This window comes from Macrotis lagotis, chromosome X (genome assembly GCF_037893015.1).
Source record: "Macrotis lagotis isolate mMagLag1 chromosome X, bilby.v1.9.chrom.fasta, whole genome shotgun sequence".
Taxonomy (NCBI): Eukaryota; Metazoa; Chordata; class Mammalia; order Peramelemorphia; family Peramelidae; genus Macrotis; species Macrotis lagotis.
Genome location: NC_133666.1, coordinates 45,150,352 through 45,168,545, shown reverse-complemented (window position 1 = coordinate 45,168,545; position 18,194 = coordinate 45,150,352). Strand labels below are relative to the sequence as shown.

The 18,194-nt window shown below is 41.9% G+C and overlaps 1 protein-coding gene across 3 annotated transcripts in view; it reads right to left on the bottom strand.

Annotated features, from left to right (window-relative positions):
- VMA21 (vacuolar ATPase assembly factor VMA21) overlaps positions 1-15,887 on the bottom strand; it is a 28,120-nt gene extending 12,233 nt beyond the window's left edge. Inside the window, exons 1-3 of one of the 3 annotated variants that reach the window (XM_074205612.1) lie at positions 15,647-15,887; positions 9,879-9,988; positions 8,815-8,993 (exon numbers count right to left, since the gene is read on the bottom strand). In XM_074205612.1, the coding sequence (XP_074061713.1) occupies positions 8,851-8,993; positions 9,879-9,988; positions 15,647-15,699 (306 nt within the window). In that variant the 5' untranslated portion in view covers positions 15,700-15,887 and the 3' untranslated portion in view covers positions 8,815-8,850. Of the gene's footprint in view, positions 1-8,481; positions 8,994-9,878; positions 9,989-15,646 lie in introns of those variants that run through there. The other 2 variants (XM_074205610.1, XM_074205611.1) reach the window with 2 other exon arrangements.
- Positions 15,888-18,194: the final 2,307 nt, after the last annotated feature.

Below are 18,194 nucleotides of genomic sequence, written 5' to 3'. Positions count from 1 at the left end.
ACTCCAAACTTCACCATTATCTACCTCTACTCCCAATTAAAATGACCTTTTCATACCTCAATTATCAATCATCTCATCTAGGAGAAAGGAGGAAAGCAATCTGATTGAAAGGGATCTTCTAGGGCATCTAAGAAATTGAGGCCAGAGAGGTTGAGCAAATTCTCCAAAGTCACCCAGCTAAGAAGTGATGGACCTGAGACACATAAGCATGGAGAAGCCTCTGTAACCATACTTGATACACTACAAGAACACTGACTATATTTAAAAAAAGAATAGATTTCCAAGTAATTGTACAGTTGGAAACAGCTGAAGGTTGTCTGGTCCAACCTACTCCTGGGCAGGAATTCCCTCTCTGACAGCCCCAACTAGTGATCATCCAGTCTCGCCCTGAAAACTGCCTATGATGTAAAAGGCAGTCCATTTATCTGCACTGTCAAAGGACTGAGAGGGGTGAGAAAGGAGGGGGTTGTCGATTTCCAGACAGAAAGGCCCTCCGACGCCATCTAGTCCCAGCCCATTCACAAACCCACATCTCCACTCCACATGCCTAAGACAAGTTGGGCCTTTCCATTATAGAAAGCAAATGACAAAGCCCTGGTTCTCTTATACTTTTTAAGGTACAGGGAAAGTGGCAAAAAGCAAAACTCCATTTAAATATATTTTGGCCTAATTTTGGAAGTACCAGTTAAATGAGGTTTTACTCCAAAGATGAAGGTCACTGAAGGTTTTAGGTTCAAAAGTGAATAAAAGATCCATAGATCAATTCATCAACCAATAAAATTTACTGAGTAGCATGTAAGGTGGGCAAATCTGGGGCACTTTTGAGTCCCTATATTCTTTTTCATTTCTTAGAGTTCCATAGCTAGGAATAGAAAGGGAGAGAGGTGCTGGGGAATGCCTGGACTGCCTTCCTTGCTCAACGAATTTACTGTCTTCACATTAGCAAAGTAGTGTTTATACAAGGACTATCTGGGATATGGAAATAGCCTCCTTATATTGAACTGGATTTTCAATGGAGCATTCATTAAAAACAGGTTTCTCCCTGCATCAACTAGAGTTGGTGGCTCTAAAAAGGAAAAGAAAACAACATAATTTAATTTCAATCCCAAATTGTCAAATAAACAAATGGGTATCTATTTAAGAGCCTTTCAATCAAGTATTAAAGGGATAGAGAACTGATGGAAATTCAGATATTGTATATCACCTTAAGTGTTTTACAATAACATCTAATTTCTCCAGGGCTGTAAGTTAAGGAGGAGTTCCAAAGAAGGGAGTTTGCCAGGCAGGTACACTTAGTTTACTTCCTCAACTTTGCCAATAGTCTGTAGATGCTTCCTCTGGACAAAGCACTTTTCTAGTGCTGGAGATACAAAGCTAGATTTGAAGACCTAAGGAGGGAGGTTAGGAGGGGAGAGACGAGGGGCAACTAGGTGGCCCAGCCAATAAGAGCACCAACTCTAGAGTCAGGAGGACTTGAATTCAAATCCAGCCTCAGGCACTTGATACTTCCTACCTGTGTGATCTTGGGTAAGTCACTTAATACCATTGCTTCACAACCCCCCCCCCCAAAAAAAGAGGGGAGCGGAGAAGATGAAATACACACACACTAACATAATATACACACAGAGTCAAAAGTGCAAGCACACACACAGAAATAAGTCATAATGCAAGGTTGTGTGTGATGGGTACAAAGGAGGAAATGCTGATGACACATTCTAGAAAACTCTGAGGAGGCAGTCAATGAAAGAAGGCTTTACAGGGGAGGTAAGTAGATGGACTGAACTTTGAAAGAAGTTGAGGATTCTGGAAAGGTGGGAAGATAAGGGAGAATGATCCAGTTAGGGAGAATGACAGAGGCTGCTGATGATATTTTGAGGTTAGAATATAGTTTTTATTCCAGTTTACACAGATCATAGGGGTCACCAAAAGGACCTAAGAGGTATCTAGTGCAATCCTCTCTTTTCCAGAGGAGGAAAATGAGGACCAGAGAAAGTAAATCGACTGACTCAAGGACATCCAGATAGAAATTCAACTGCAACAGGCTGTACAAAAGAGTAAATATAAAAGCAATCTGGAAAGGTAAATTAGAGCCATATTGCAGAGAACCGTAAAGCCTGGCAAGCAGCATCTAAATTGAACAGCTATTTAAGTACAGTGGGTAGAGTGCCCAGGCCTGAAGTCAGAAGACCTAAGTTCAAATCTAATCTTAGACAGTGACTGTATGACTAAGCAAGTCACTTAGCTTCTGTCTGCTGCAGTTTCCTCATCTGAAAAATGGATACAATAATAAGACCTAGATCCCAAGGTTGTTGTGAAGAGCAAATGAGATGATAACTATAACCTAACATGTTAGCACCTATTATAAATGCTCTTATTACTCTATAGGCAATATGGAACCACTGAAAGTTTTTGAGCAGGGTAAGACTATACCTTAAGAAAATGATTTTGAAAGATATTGTCAGGGAAGAGAATAATTCAGTAGCTTGTATTGTACTGTATTGTATTGATCAAAGGTGATGAGGTGGTTGCAGGGAGAGTGATCAGGAGGTGTCTGGACACAAGAGATTTCATGAAGTTGGAATCATTGAGACTTGACAGCCAAAAGGCTGGGGGTGGGGGGAGAGGAAGCAAAGGCAAAGGCAGAGTTCACAAGTTCTGAACTCAACTGCCAGGGAGGGTTCAGAGAAATCTGACTGGTTCAACTCAGGCAGGTTTAGAGGAGGTGATTTGGGAATCATTCAGTTTGACAAGGCAGTGAAACATCTTGATGGTAATAACCAGCAAGGCAGTTATCAATGGAGGGCTGGAGGTCAAAGAAGAGATTAGGACTGATGAACAGAACTGGGTGTTATCTACCTTAATGGGATAAATGAACCCATGGGAGTAGATGAAATCCACCAAGGGAGATATTTTCTGAAAAAAATGATACTCCTCTGCCTTCTGGAAACACAGATGAAATATCACTTAACCTTTTCTTAATGACTCAGGGTCACCATTACGAACATCTTGCTTCTTGGTCCCTCCCTTAACTGTCCCTTCTCCAAATTTTCACTGGATCTGCTGCTAATTTGCTTCTTTGTGTGTATGGAAAAGCAGATAATCGAGATCCTTAGGAATTGCATGCTACAGATGGTAAATTTTAGAAGTAAAGGACTAAAATCTGAAGTGAGAAGAGGTTTAAGACTGCCCTGTAGGGTCGGCTAGGTGGTGCAGCCCTGGAGTCAAGAGTACCTGGGTTCAAATCCGGTCTCAGACACTTAATAATTACCTAGCCGTGTGGCCTTGGGCAAGCCACTTAACCCCATTGCCTGGCAAAAACCTTAAAAAAAAAGAAAAGAAAAAAAAGAAAAAGAAAAAGACTACCCTGCCAATAATGCAGAAAAAATGTTTTGCATGACTTCATATGTATAATGGTTATCATATTTCTTGCCTTTTCAATGAGAGGGGAAGGGAGCGGAAGAGGGGGGAAAATTCATAACTGAATATAAACATTAAAAAATAAAGACTGGGGTGACTAGATGGCTCAGTGAATAGAGCACCGACACTGGAATCAGGAGTACCTGAGTTCAAATCCGACCTCAGACACTTAATAATTACCTGGTTGTATAGCCTTGGGCAACCCACTTAACCCCATTGCCTTGCAAAAACCTAAAAAAAAAAGATTGGAGAAGGAGAATGTTACAGGTTTTAAATGTTTTCGTAAGGACTGTAAGGTAGGACATTAAATGATCTCTAGAGTCCTTTCCAGTTCTAAATCTGTAGGTTCTCTCCTCAGTTTCTCCATCTATAAAATAGAGATAAGAATCTTTATATTACCTATTGGGTCCTTTTGTAAAGTAATACCTTTGCGAACTTGCAAGTCCTCTAGAATTCTAAATTATTATAATATGTAAAATCTAGTGAACTTCACTTGTCAAGCAGTTTTTCATTCATAAGCTATTCTCAGATTTGATTTTTGCTGGTTTGAGATTTGGTCAATTTCTCATTTAGGAAGGAAAAAGAAATAAGGAAAACTAAAAAAGGTTTTGTATAGTATTAAAGGAAACCTTTTCTGAATACATCTATTACAAACAGCTCTTCAGACAGTCTGAGCTAATCTAGTTCTTCATATCTCATTTTATTCAACACTTATTTACTAAATGTCTGTTGGCAAAGTAATGCTTGGATACAAAGATCAAAATCAATCCCCTGCCCTCGAAGAGCTTACATTCTCTTGGGAGTGAAGACTCCTATGTAAGACATCCTGGGGAACCCAGAAAGGGAGATGGAGAGAATATCTTAACTAGGAAGTCCACAAACTAGCAAGGGAAACACAGTTTCTATTTTCACTAACCTCTAAGTAAAATTTAGAATTACTTTCATTTAAAAACCTCATTCTGAGAACATAGGGTGGTCCATAAGTATCACCTAGAATCCAAGGGCTCTAGGACACAAAAAGGATGAAGAATTCTGTTTTTAAGGATTGTCCTTCCCAGAAATAAGCAGCCTCCAAATATTTCTCTTCCTATTTTTCCATCCTAAGAGTTTAAGCAACTACCAGCTGGCAAAACTTTAAATTTCCCTGAAACCATGAAGTGCTCCCCCCTGCCCCCTAGGGAATGGCCTCTGGGAACACAGGTTCCAATCCCTTCTGGGCTCCTGCTCTGGGTTACATTGGATGTCATGTCAGTCAGTTTCCCCTCTGCAAGATGAAGGGATTAGACAGAAGGACCTCTAAAGTTTCTTCCAGCTCTGAATGTATGATTTCAAGTCTGAATTTGAAATAAGGATTTATGGGGTAGGTGCTGGCCTACTGTAGCCTAGGCACTTGAATCATAGCTGTTTCTTGGCATACTAAATACAGAAAAGAGAGAACAGCTTCTCTGTGGGTAATGAAGTGGGGAGTCAGTTCACCCAGGAACTGGCTGCCCATCTCTATTCGACAATCAGCAATCAAGTCAAACACACCAAAATGCTTTCTTAAAAATCTACACTTACCTTATAATTATTCCTCATAGTTCTGTTCATTTTCTCCAGAAAATAAAAGAACAGGAAGGAATACTAATAAGACTACAAATATTTATTGAATCACAATACTTTTGGATTACATGTAGAGACTTCTAATGACCACAGTAGCAAACTGGTACAAACTAGAAGACTAGACTATTACAAACTCCATTCAGAAAGTCATTAGAAAAAATTCATTTGAAGAGCTAATAGTCATTCACAGTTTAAAGACTAAAATCATCCCCTTTCCTTCCATTATTACTGTTTTAAACTTATTTTTAAAAATAGCAGTCATTTGGGACAAACTATTCGCACTCCCCAAAAATTTCATCTAACATTATTATTCAGTATATTCATCTGATGTGGACCTGGATTATAGAGCAATTAAAATGGTTTGAATTTGATTTGGGTGGAGGGAGGAAGGTATTTTTTTAATTCTTCCAGCATATAGCATCAAGATTGATTTCAAAACTAGTTCACTGGTAGAGGTGAATTTGGAACAACTGAGATAAGACCAATATTAGAACATCTTCCAAGAAATGCAATATTGGGGCGGCTAGGTGGTGCAGTGGATAAAACACCGGCCCTGGAGTCAGGAGTACCTGGGTTCAAATCCGGTCTCAGACACTTGATAATGACCTAGCTGTGAGGACTTGGGCAAGCAATTTAACCCCATTTGCCTTGCAAAAACCTTAAAAAAAAAGAAAAAAGAAAAAAAAAGAAATGCAGTATTGCTTTCAAATACTCAGATAACCCAAAAACCCTAATAAAAGTGTTGCCAGAACTTGTTGCAAAGCAGAGGTATTATAGGCTGCTTTCATGAAAAGATACCATAAATTATTTGTAACTACCTTTTAAAAGTAATAAATATACAGTCCTGGAAACTATTTCACTTGGAAGTGGCCCTCCAGCAAACATATGGTTCATTTCTACCATGCTATGGGAAAAGCAGATGATAACCAGAGATTCTAAATGGGGTGGTCTACTGAGTTAGGAGTGTATCCCAAGCTCTACTGCTGATCTAAGGCCAGACATTGAAGTTGTGTGCCACGTTCCTCCATCTGTCAAATGGGAAGAATGACCATAGAGGAAGCACTTACACGGAAAGTGACTGTTCCCCAAATGGCGCTTTCTTTACCTTTGCTTTGAAGTTCCCCCTCCCCTCCCTGGCCACACCCTGATCTCTGCTGCTTCACTGCAAGTCTGCTTGGCAGCCACTCTACTTTTGCTAACTAGACAAAGTTAGTTGAAGAAAAATACCACAGACTTGTAAGAAGACAATGGCCAGATTTGTTTGAAGATGAAAACTTTCTTTTCTTTTTTTAAAGTTTTTGCAAGGCAATGGGGTTAAGTGGCTTGCCCAAGGCCACACAGCTAGGTCATTATCAAGTGTCTGAGGCCGAATTTGAACTCAGGTCCTCCTGACTCCAGGGCTGGTGCTCTATCCACTGCACCACCTAGCCACCCCATGAAAACTTTCTATTTCAAAGACTAGTAGTCACTGGATTTGGGCCCTGGTGCCAAATTTGGAGTCATCCAACTGCTGTCTGGCACTTTTGCTCCTAAGGGGCTTTGAGCAACTGGCCTAATGTCTCTTGTGCCATTAAATCAAGTATCATTTAATAAGAGCCAACAGAGCAGGTGTTGTGCTGGTGCTGGGGACTAGGAACTTAATTCCTACTCTGGAGGAGCCACCTCTCTGGGGGTTGTGTGGGAGGAGGGCATGGTTAGCTCCCTTAATGCCAAAGCCAATTACTGAAGTCTAATATCGAAAGTAAAATGGTATTCAATTAAACAGCTAATGAGAAGACAGGTATCCAACAGCAAAAGTGGATTTTTTTTTTATTTTCTGCATAATGGGGACATTCAGGGGAGGGAGGTGGAGAGTAGTAGGTGAGTGAGCAACATTGATCAGGGTCAAATACAGAGAGAGGGTCCATAATGGATAGTTTTCTACTATCAGCTCTTTCCTATGATCTGCATTAAAAAAATTTTTAAATATTTGCAAGGGAAAGACTTTTTTAAGATGTTGTACATGAGGTACATAGATTGGGCAAGAGGAACCTTTCAGTGAAGCCCTTCCAAAATAGTTTTATTGACCATCTAGAAAGTACAAGAGCTCATACAGTAGGAGGCTCCATCATTGGGGAAAGAGTTGATTGGGGGAAAAAAGACAATTTTGCTCATTCGATATCAATTTTCAGGACCTCATTCTAACAGTAGTGACTTGTTTCTTTTTAGCTACTTATATAAACATATGATGAATAGTGGAGATTCCACATCCTACATGAATACTGACAAATTGCAGAGGATACTAGAGCCTTACACTGGAAACTTATTTTAGAAATAGAAAAAGGAAGAACAAGAAAAAACTAGAAATGATGTAAAACGAAATTGTTCAGCTTAGTAGGCAATAAGAAAGAGTTCCAGTTAAGATGAATTGATATCAAAGACTCTTCCAGAGAAAACTATCTATCAAGTCTAGGCCTAAAAAGAAACCTCTGCAGGAATCCTGATAAGGACATACTGCACTGAAGGGCAAGAATATGGTTCAATAAATTCCTAAATAGATCCTGCTTAAATAAACCCTTACCATGTGCTACTCCTCAATCAGATCAACTTCCATCCCTTCACCTGGTTTTTACCTATAACCATGTCTCCTTTTCCTATTCAAAAGCACTTAAAATTCCCTATGGAAACACCCAGAATAAAGGCAAGTTATGACTATGCCTCTATCTCAGAACTTTCACAACAAAAAAGCTCTGATACTGAAAACTGATTTCTAGTAAAAGATCCAGAGTGAGACCTACTTAAAATACAGACCAATGTAAATTCCCACCAGAAGAAGTCAGAATTGGGTGAAATTCTCATTTGCTTGGATCACGGATTTCTCTAAAATTAGGAAATGGCCACAAACTGAGCATTGATAGCTTCAAATGGTTGGATAGAATGCTAGTTCAAGGCATCTTAATTAATCTCAGGGCTATTATCTGTGCTCCCCACCTCCAAACAAAAACAATATCATTTTAAAATTTTTGTAGGCCCAGAAAGAACCACATATGACTCAGCAGGTACCCTACAATATTTGTTACTGAATGAAACACTGTTCTCATTGACAAGCCCTAAGTAACAGTGGTCATTCAAAGGGCCGGACTTCTTGGGTAACTAAAATCACTGGGCCTCGGGATAACAGGAATGTTTTATTTGCTAGATGGTGCCTATACAAGTTAGGGAATTATTTTAAATTAAGACAAGTTATTGTTGAAATTTAGTGTAGCTAATTTACTAGAGAAACAAGACCTTGCTTTAGCATATGCATCCTTCTAAAACCCAAAGCCGTTTTCATATAAATGCTTGTGATTTATTCATTTTCACCCAAAATAATGTACTGAAAAATTCACACTGACTATGGAATAAATCTTTATGTGCAACATCTCAGTGAAAGATTAATGTCAGTGTCTAAAACAAGAGCACTTACTACATGAAAGGAAAACAACAACAAAAAAAACCAATTTTGTGGCCTGAACAGTTTTTACTCATTTCCAGTGAAAAATACAATTTAATTTTGATTAAAATCTGCAAGTGTCGTGAACTATTGTGCAAGTAATACAAGAAAATATTGCAAAATATATATTTTGTTGTAAAAGAGAAAACTCTTTCCCTATTGATTTTCACTAGTTGGACTTTCTAACTTTTAATTTTGTAAATAGTATGAGATTAAAGAAGTGACAATCGTTTCACACACTACTGAACTACGAGGAACATAACTCATTGGAGAGCCTTGAGCAACTCTCTTCATTTTAGCTTAATCATAAACATACTCTGTACCTATTTCCTTATTCTATTCATTAACAAAAGGTCCCTTCAGTCTTGCTTGCCTTCCCGCCACTGGCGTGAGCCTTCATTCCAAGCAAAGTAGATAAAGAGCGCCAATATCACATGAACAGCGACCACAGCAACAATAGCTGCATAGAAGTAACTGTCTTGGGTGGACATCCCCAAGGCACCTATAAGGGAAGAACCACACACATTTTACTTTAGACCAAAATGGACCAAAAACCAACCAAACGCACCCCCCTGACTCTATTACTTATGGAGGTAGCTCCCTGGTAGGGGGAAGAGGAGTTAGTCCTTGGTTCTGTGAAGTACTTGGGACAAGTCAATTATTCTGGAGAACTCCAATGATAATTTTCTCTAAAACTTCATCTCCTCCAATTTTTAAGGTCTCCTTGATGGAAAATACCGTCTGTATCCAGAGAAAGAATTGTGGAGTTTAAACAAAGACCTTCAATTTAAAAAAAAAAAAAGCTGTCTTCTGTACTCCCTAATTTTGCTATCTCTAATATTTTATTTTTTCCTCAAGGCTATGTTTTTCCTCTCAACACATTCAGTTTTGATCAATGCATAGGATGAAAACAATGTAAAGATTATCAGATTGTCTTCTGGGGGGGCTGTAAAATTCAAAATCTTACCCAAAAAGATAGGTAGAAACTACTATTGCATATAATTAAAAACAAATAAAATATTTATATAATTTTTAAAAAACTGCATCTCCTCTTTTCCAATGTCTGTAAAAGGTGTGTTCTTCAGTTCCTTTTCCTATGGCAGTTCCAAATCCCAGTGAGACACTAAAGTCAACTTCCAAGATTAAACTAAGCCATTTCACAGAAAAAGATCAATAAATAAGATGTCAAGCTCCAAATGAAGCAAACAACCAAAAAAATGGCTTTTCTGGGAGGGACTAAGAGCAATGTAACTTTTGAGAGAACAAAGAAACTTCAAGAAATCAAATTAAGAGCATTTAGTTAAGTATCAAATAGGTCATAAAACTAAGTAAACAAGTTAAAATGGAACAATTTTTTAAAAATCTGCTTTTCTAGATTTAGAATTACCTTCAAACAAATAAGACTTGGAAGAAAAATATAATCCAACAGGTAAGAGGATCATTAAAGTTGTGAAAACCAGAAGAGTCTTCAGAGACGATGGTAAAGGCTTTTCATTTCTGAAATGGACAAAAGGACATACAGATAAAAGTCAAGCTAGTCAATAATGCAGCACTCTGTTCTGGTGGAGGCCCACACTAGGCACTAGATCTAGCCAAGCTCTATGTGATAAGGAACTTCAGATCTAGTTAAGATATGGACAGGAAATAACTAATGAAGATGTGCAAAGTAACATATCCATAAGGGCAAATCAATACAGGGAAAGCTGATTAAGTGCTAAAGGGACTAAAGAGGTGGAGTGATTGGGGTCATTCAGAAAACTGCTCAAACACCTTCCTTAATATCTCTTCAAACAAATAATTAGCACATAATAAAAGCAGCCTTCATTCAACAAAGCAGCCATGCTCAATGTTGGTAATAAAGCACATTACTAGTAATGAAAACACCCCTCTCCCATCATGTTTCATTATAAAACCTGAGCTCCCGGGAGAGCAGGGGAGGAAAGCTGGCTCCTATATATTTAAAAAAAAAAATACTGAATCTTAAATGCAGTCAGTTTCTAAATACTCTTTTAAGCAAAAATTAAAGGTGTTATTGTAACCATGAAATGTTAAGGCTGGAAGGGACTTTGAAGCTCACGTGACACCATTTCTTCATCAGACAGGAAGACGCTGAAGCAGATGGAGGAAGTCACTTGTCCATGGCTGCATTAGTGGCAGAGCAAGAGCTCCTTCCATGATACCATCCAAGCAGTCTAGGCCCTGCTGTCCTCAAAGTCAATCACAAACCCAAAACACTGAAAAGTTCAACAGGGTGACCTTGTAGCAGAGAGTCTGGCAATGACTTCTTTTCCTAACATCATTTCCCCTCTAGATGGCCAAATTGTCCAAGTATAGGTATATAAACCATGTTTGCTCAGTCTCAGATTACCTCAACTTTTCTGCCAACAACACCCAAATGTCTTAATAAAAAAGCTAGGTCACCTTATCTTTTTCACAGGAATTTTTCCTCTTTCCTTAGGTGTTACCTCCTCCTCAAGTTATCATTCTTAATGAACTCTTTATGAATCATATCCCACCATTAGACTTAGCTCAAAAGCAGGGACAGTTATTTCAGCTCCTCCAAAGTTCAGTGCTCTGCATATATTAAGATAGGAGCTCTTAACCTGAGAAGATCTTAACGAAATAACTCCATTTCAATGATGGGCTTCTTTCCTAATGCTATACATTTTATTGTATGCATTTTAAAACATTCAAAACATTCTGAGAAACAGTCTGTAGACTTCCTTAGACCAGGCAAGGGGTCTATGACATCAAAAAAAGGTTAAGATGGCCCTAAGCCCTTAATAGGTGTTGGCTATATTGTTCTGCTACTTCTTCACACATCAATTTATCAAGAAGGGTGGGTACTGCCCCCCCATCCAGATAGGAAATCCTCTAGAATTTAGTTTCTGGTCTCTGAAAGATGTCAAGAATTTCCTCACCCTGCAGTCAGTAGCTCTTCATCTGGTCTGTATCACAACTGATAGAACTTGTCAAAATTTGTGGTCAGTGAGCAAAGGCTATATTTGTGTGGAATCTTGAGTAATTTGGTGCTTTGTTTTAGATCCTCCTCACTAACACCCCACCCCATCACTTCAACCTTGAGCAAATTGCTTATAGTCTGTTACCAAGGGGAGAAGATAATCAATTGGGCACCCTCTGTGAAATATCAGTTAATGTGGATACAAATGGAAGCCAATGTCCATGGAACTTGCCTTCTACTTTGGTAAAACTACAGGGACTGAAATGCCAGATCTTGCTTTGGCAGTGGAGGTTCATCTAAATACACAGATCAACCATGCAATGCCTATCTCTGGAGGCAAAATGATGCAGTATACTGAACAAACTGTTCCCCACTTAGTCATTTTAATGACTGCCCCCAAATTAAAATGATTAGCTGCTGAACCTATCAAAATGCCCATCTGCTGAAGGGAATTAGCTGCTGGACTTTACTTTTAACATATGGGGGGTATGGAAGATGGGGGGGGTGGCAAAAAACCGGGTATGTTCTAGTGAGGGGATACAAAATCTTAAGAATTAGAGCTAGAAAGAATAAGACAATACTCTCACTTCACAGACTGGAAAACTGAGGCTCAAAGGGATTCAAGTGACTAGCTCATAATCTCATAACTAGCAAGTGGCAGAGCTGAGATTCAATCTGAGGTCTGCTAATACAAAATTCCAAGCTCTTCCCATTTATATGCTGCTTTAAATGACAAGTGGTGGAACAGGATACTCAAATACCACAGAAGTGACTTTGATTCAGTTCATAAAGTCCTGAGGGTAAGAATTCTGATAGGCAAAGGATACCTGTTTTAACGCAGCAGTGAAGCAGAAAAAAAAGACTTCAATTTACTAGTTCAGAAAGAGTTCCCACTCCTAGGTGGTACAGGTCAACAGAAGTTTAAAAACAGCAATCCTAAGCAGTCTTTTTAACATGGATTAGACGCATTTGCTATGTTAAGGTTGTATCCTGTGGTGGCTAAAAAAATGATTTTCAAGCAACATAATTGGAAAGCTACTTTATGACTCTTTATAAAAAAAAAGCAAAAGGGTTGGAGAGAAAAGACAATCTTATTTCGTTTAAGCAGTAGCAAAATAGATGCTTCTGTAACTCTTTGAGAGACTTCCAATTGCTGTCTTTATTATCCACTTTGCCGGGTCTGAAAATTAGCATCAGTGGCATTTGGATGGTGAGCAAGAAATTGTGAGACTGCAGGGAGTTGAAGGGCCAAGGTGAGAACAGACTACTTCTCTTGATGCCTATAAACTGCATCCTGTTTCAACTGCTGCCACTGCTACCTCAAAGGCTGGATTCAGCCCTTAGACCCAAATGAAGCAGTTGATCTTATGCAACCAAAGAAAAAAGAGAGGGAGGTTTGGTGAGGTAAAAATTTAACTCTGTCTATTGTAAAAGTCACTATTGGGTAGAACTCTGTGGAAACGTTGATGGGAAAGAAGCAAGAGTTGAAAGTTCAGCTAGAAATTACTGGTAGCTTCAATCCTTCAAGAACTGAGGATTTTGATGGTATGAATGACTGTTCCCTTTAGAACCACTCCATAGCTTATTAGATGATTTTTGTGACCTGTTGTGGCCAAAAGATTAAGCACCCCGCAGCCAAGCTGGTGATAGTCTAAAATTTAGTTTGGTCCCTGGATAACAGACAATAAGCCTATCCACAGCTGGAATCATGTGGGACACCAGAGAAGAGATTCTGGATTGTAATCCTAGTTCTGTTACTTGATATCTATGTAACTATGAACACAAACTTCCTTCCTCTGAGGCTCTTTCTCTTTCAACTATGGGATTAGTTGATGTGCTGTCCTTTCCCCATCTCTTGGAGGTCTCTCCATCTAAAATGTAGATGTTGGCCTTTGTGACCTGAGTTTGAATTCCAGGCCTGTACCAACTCTGTCTTCTGTTTACCTCTAATGTCACTTTACTTGATGATCTCAGCAGATCCCATGAATTTAATGACCATTTGTCTCTCTGCTGCTGATTCTCAAGGTTGCCTTTTCTGCCCCAATCTCCAATCTTGCTTCTCCAACTATCATTCAGACATCTGGAATGGATTGTCCAGAAGATGCCTTGAACCACCTTGTTCAGTACAGAAAACATTCTTTTCTCTGAAACCCTCCCTGTTCCTAACCTTCCCTACTACTGTAGGGGGTGACATCCCTGCCAACACTTGTCAAATATGCCACCCTCTCTCTTCTGGTATTGCCACCATCCTAGTGTAAGCCTGGGATAACTATAATGGCCTACAGGTGGGGCTCTCCTCACTCTAATCCATCCTGCATTCAAGCCCGATAGTTATTTTCCTCAAATGCAGGTCCAAGTCCCCATCCCCATAAACTCCAGGGGATTCCTATTGCCTAGAATAAAATGCAAAATGTTCTTTTTTAGCATTCTAAAACCCTCTTAATCTGTCCCTTCCTACCTTTCCAGTCTTCTTTCTTACACCTGAGTCTAAGCTCTGGACATTCTCTGACTCCTCTCCTCTCCTGAAAAGATCCTTTCTCTGATGATTCCTGTCCTTGGCTGGTTTCCCTAGAAGTCATTTTTGTTTGTTTTTGCAAAGCAAGGGGGGAGGGTTAAGGGACTTGCCCAAGGTCACACAACTAAGTAAATAATAAGTGTCTGAAGTCGAATTTGAACTCAGGTCTTTGTGATTCAAGGGCCGGTGCTCTATTCACTACCCCTTCCCTTGAAGTCTTTCATTAAAATCCCACTTTTACAGGAAAGCCTTCTCCAACTCCTCCTCCCTTTCTTAGCCCAAGACTGTAAGTTCCTGGAGAGCAGGGAATATGTTCTCTTTCTTGTATCCCCAGAGCTTAGTACAGTCTCTGGGCCAGAGTAGGCACCTAACCAATGTTTACAGATTGATTCCATGTAGCTAACTTTTCAGTAGGGTAGGAGCAGGCAAAGTTGGTGTGTAGATGTTTAAAGAAGGCTATTTCCACAAGACTCTACATTCTATTGTCATTCCTTCCATCTCCCCAAAGAAAGCAGCTGGAGGTTGATTTATTTGAAAATCACTTCTGCATATTTTTAGAAAGGGTAGGCTATCACATTCTCTGTAGAGCAAACAAGTTTCCCTTAATTTGAATAGGGCTCTCTCAGCCTTCTCAATTCAATTGCAAACTGGGGTGGCTAAAAGGTAGTGAAAATTATTTCTTCTCAAGGGGCACTGGCTTCAAAGGGATCTTTGGAGAGCATTCACGATCATAAATTAAGACATCAGAGTCCTCCAACCCTTTTATCATTCGAATGAAGAAAAGGTGGCCCAGAAAGGTTAGGCAGCTTCTCAGAGATGCTACAGAATGTGGGTAGAGTCGAAGTCTGTACCCAGATTCTTTGACTCTGGATCCAGCACCTTTTCTCTATGTTTTGGTGCTTGTTCAATCTAAAGTATGGATGAAGTGTTGGCCTCAGAGACAGCAAGTCCTAAATTGGAATTCCAGCCCTCTATTTTATCATCGGTACCTACTTTGCAGGGTGACTATGAAGCTCGAAGGAGCTCCCAGAGTTGATGACAAAGCCCAGCTGAGGTGGCAAGGGGAGGAAGAGGATGCCACCCCAGAATTTGGCAGGGCAGAAAGTTTGGAGTTCAGCTAGGAAAGGGATCCTTGTCTACAGCACCAGGGTAGTAAGGGCTCACAGCTCGGGCGTCCTGGGCCAGCAGCGGAGAGTGGAGAGGTGGGCAGGTGCTCGGAGGGTGGTAAAGGGGCAGCTTTGGGCAGTTAGGGGGCAATTCGGAGGCAGGCGGGGAACAGGTGAGGGACAGTTAGGTGCAGGTAGATGAGCAGGGAGCGGGACAGTTAGGTAAGCAGGTGGGGGGCAGGTAGGGGCACGCTGGTGAGCTGGTGGGGGCCAGCTAGGAGCGCAGGTGGGGGGGCAGTTGGGGGGGCAGGCAGGTGGGAAGGCTGCAAGGTAAACAGGTTGGTGGGGGGGGCGGGGGCCGGGTAAGTGAACAGGTGGGGGGGCGGAAGGCAGGTAACGTGAACAGGCGGAGGGGGGCGGAGGGGGGCGGAAGGCGGGTGAGCAGGTGGGGGTGGAGGGGGCGGAAGGCGGGTGAGCAGGTGGGGGGCGGAGGGGGCGGAAGGCGGGTGAGCAGGTGGGGGGCGGGGGCTGCGCCCCCGCAGCCGGGGGCGGGGGGGCGGGCGGCAGGCTACCTCAGCTCGGGAGGCTGCGGCGCGGTCTGGGGCATCTTCTCGGGCCGGTCCATCACAGCCGGCGCCGGGGGGTCGGGGGAGGGGGTCGGTGCAGTCGCTCTGGGCAGCGGCGGGGGTTCCGGCGGGCTCGGGGTCTGCCAGCGGAGGCAGTGGGGCGGGGCGGGGCCAAGCGAATCGACCCCTCGCGGCCGCACGTGTCCTGCCCCTAAGCCTGCCGGGGGAGCTAGGCGACAGGGCCAGGGGTCACGTGAGCGCGGGCGGTTGGGGTCACGTGGCGCGCCGGCGCGTGCGTCCCGCCCACTCGCTGGACCGGCCCCAGCGGGCGGGCGCGAGCGAGGGAGCGGGCGGGCGAGCGAGGGAGCGGGCGGGCGAGCGAGGGAGCGGGCGGGCGAGCGAGGGAGCGGGCGGGCGAGCGAGGGAGCGGGCGGGCGAGCGAGGGAGCGGGCGGGCGAGCGAGGGAGCGGGCGGGCGAGCGAGGGAGCGGGCGGGCGCGGCGGCCCGGACTGGGGATGCTCCTCGCCTTAGAATGCACAAATGCCCTTGGTTCCGGGGGCGAAGCCGAAAGCAGGCCTCGCGCTCCCCAGACCCTCTCCTCTCTCTACTCTTTCCTTGCCTCGTAGGCCTCTAGGACTGTCTTCGGGGCTTGTTCTTCTGCTCTTTTTGCTCCACCTCGGCTCCTCTCCTAGCTAGTGTCGGGGGGGCCCGAAGAGGCCGAACTTGGCCAGCTCTTGTCTGGCTTCTCTAGATTCGCGCCACAAACGCGGAGGCACGTGAGGAAAGGCAGAGAAAGAAAAACGAGGGGACTCATTTTCAAAACTAGTCAGAGAAAATGGCGGAAGGAAAAGATTGCTTTTAACGAGAACCCAAAGAAGAGGCGACGAGCTTCATTCAGGGAGAGGGCCGAGCGATTCCACTTGGAATTGTTATTTCTTTGGGAAACGCTAACGAGGTGATTAAGAATCTTAAATCAAAGTTTTCTGCAGCTTAGAGATTAAAAACTGGGGGACACTATTTCAGGGCATACTTGCTGCCAGTTCTCTACCACGAATCTTTTCACCTGAATCGAATGGTGGGGCAGCTAAGTGGTGCAGTGGATAGAGCTCCAGCCCTCAGTTCAAATTTGAACTCAGACACTTCTTAATGACCTGATTGTGTGGCCTTGGGCAAGTCATTTAACCCCACGGTCTTGCAAAAACCGGGAAGAAAAGTTGCCTTGAGTGAAGGTGGTCTTCCTGATAAAAAGCAAGGAAGGGCACCAGCAAAAGGTTACTACAAGACAGATTTAAGATAGCAGGCAATCTGGCCAGGCAGGCTATGGGGCCCAGAGTTTACCTCTTCTACCACCCCCACCCACCAGACTTTGCAAATGGACAACGTGGACTTGGAACTTGGTGCAGAGATTGACCTGAAGCTAGGAACAGCTCAGGCTTCCACCCACTCACCACTTAAACCACCTCGTGAACATTTTAGGAGGTTCTGCTCAATTTTTTTCTTTGCCTAAGGAAGCTTGGGAGGATGAGGGGGCTGTAAAATTGGTTATTAAGCTTGAACTCATGGTCAGGAAAAGGGGGGTGGGGGAAGGAAAGAGGCTTAAATTTTTAAAAAAAAGAAATTTTTTACTGCATATTTAATTAGTCTAGATTACCCTTAACACGAAAGTATAAATTCTTAGAAGTAAACAACTGGGCTGCAGGCGCAAATCTTCTAAATTTTGAAAGAACATGCTGAAGAATCAAGGATAACTAAATTGTAAATTGCAAAGGGGCAGCCCTTTTTCTATTTGCTTAGTATCTTAATGGCTAAGCAAGTGTATGGGTGCTAAATATTAAAAAATAATATGGGGCGAAACAAAGTAACTGGCACAGTGGACAGAGCACCCACCCTGGATCCGGAGGACCTGAGTTCAAATGAGGCCTCAAACACTTAATAGTTAACCTAGCTATGAGACCTTGGCCAAGTCACTTAACACCACTTCCTTCCAAAAATAAAAACAATACAAAAGATATTCTATAAGGAAGTGATTGTTAGAATTCAAAGACGTAACTGTGATATATTTATATATCCAGAAAACGTATTTATGCAGTAATATTTACAGTAGCAAAAACTCATGACTAGCTAAGTTTCCACTGAACAAATTACAAGAATGCAATATTTTAGTATGAAATAAAGAATTTAACTAAACATTGGAAGATTTACATGAAATTAAGCTGAAGGAAGCTAGCAAAGCTAGAAAACAATGCAAACATTGAATACAACTTTGTAGTTAATGACAAAAATAATAGCAGCAAATTCAAGTCACAGAAAAGAAAAAGAAAGCAGGAAAACAAGGACGATTTGGGTAGTCCTGAGTGAAAGTCGATATAAACATCCTTTGGGTTGGTGTTAACAATCAGTAAATAACCCAGGGCTACAGACTCTTGTAACAATCGTTTGCAGTCTGCTGTGGCTCCATCCTGTTAGCTCATATTTTCTTAAGTTCTACTTAATACATTTGAATACCTATGCCTGTGGATGGAAGCTAAAAATCTATATTTGAAAGGAAACTTTG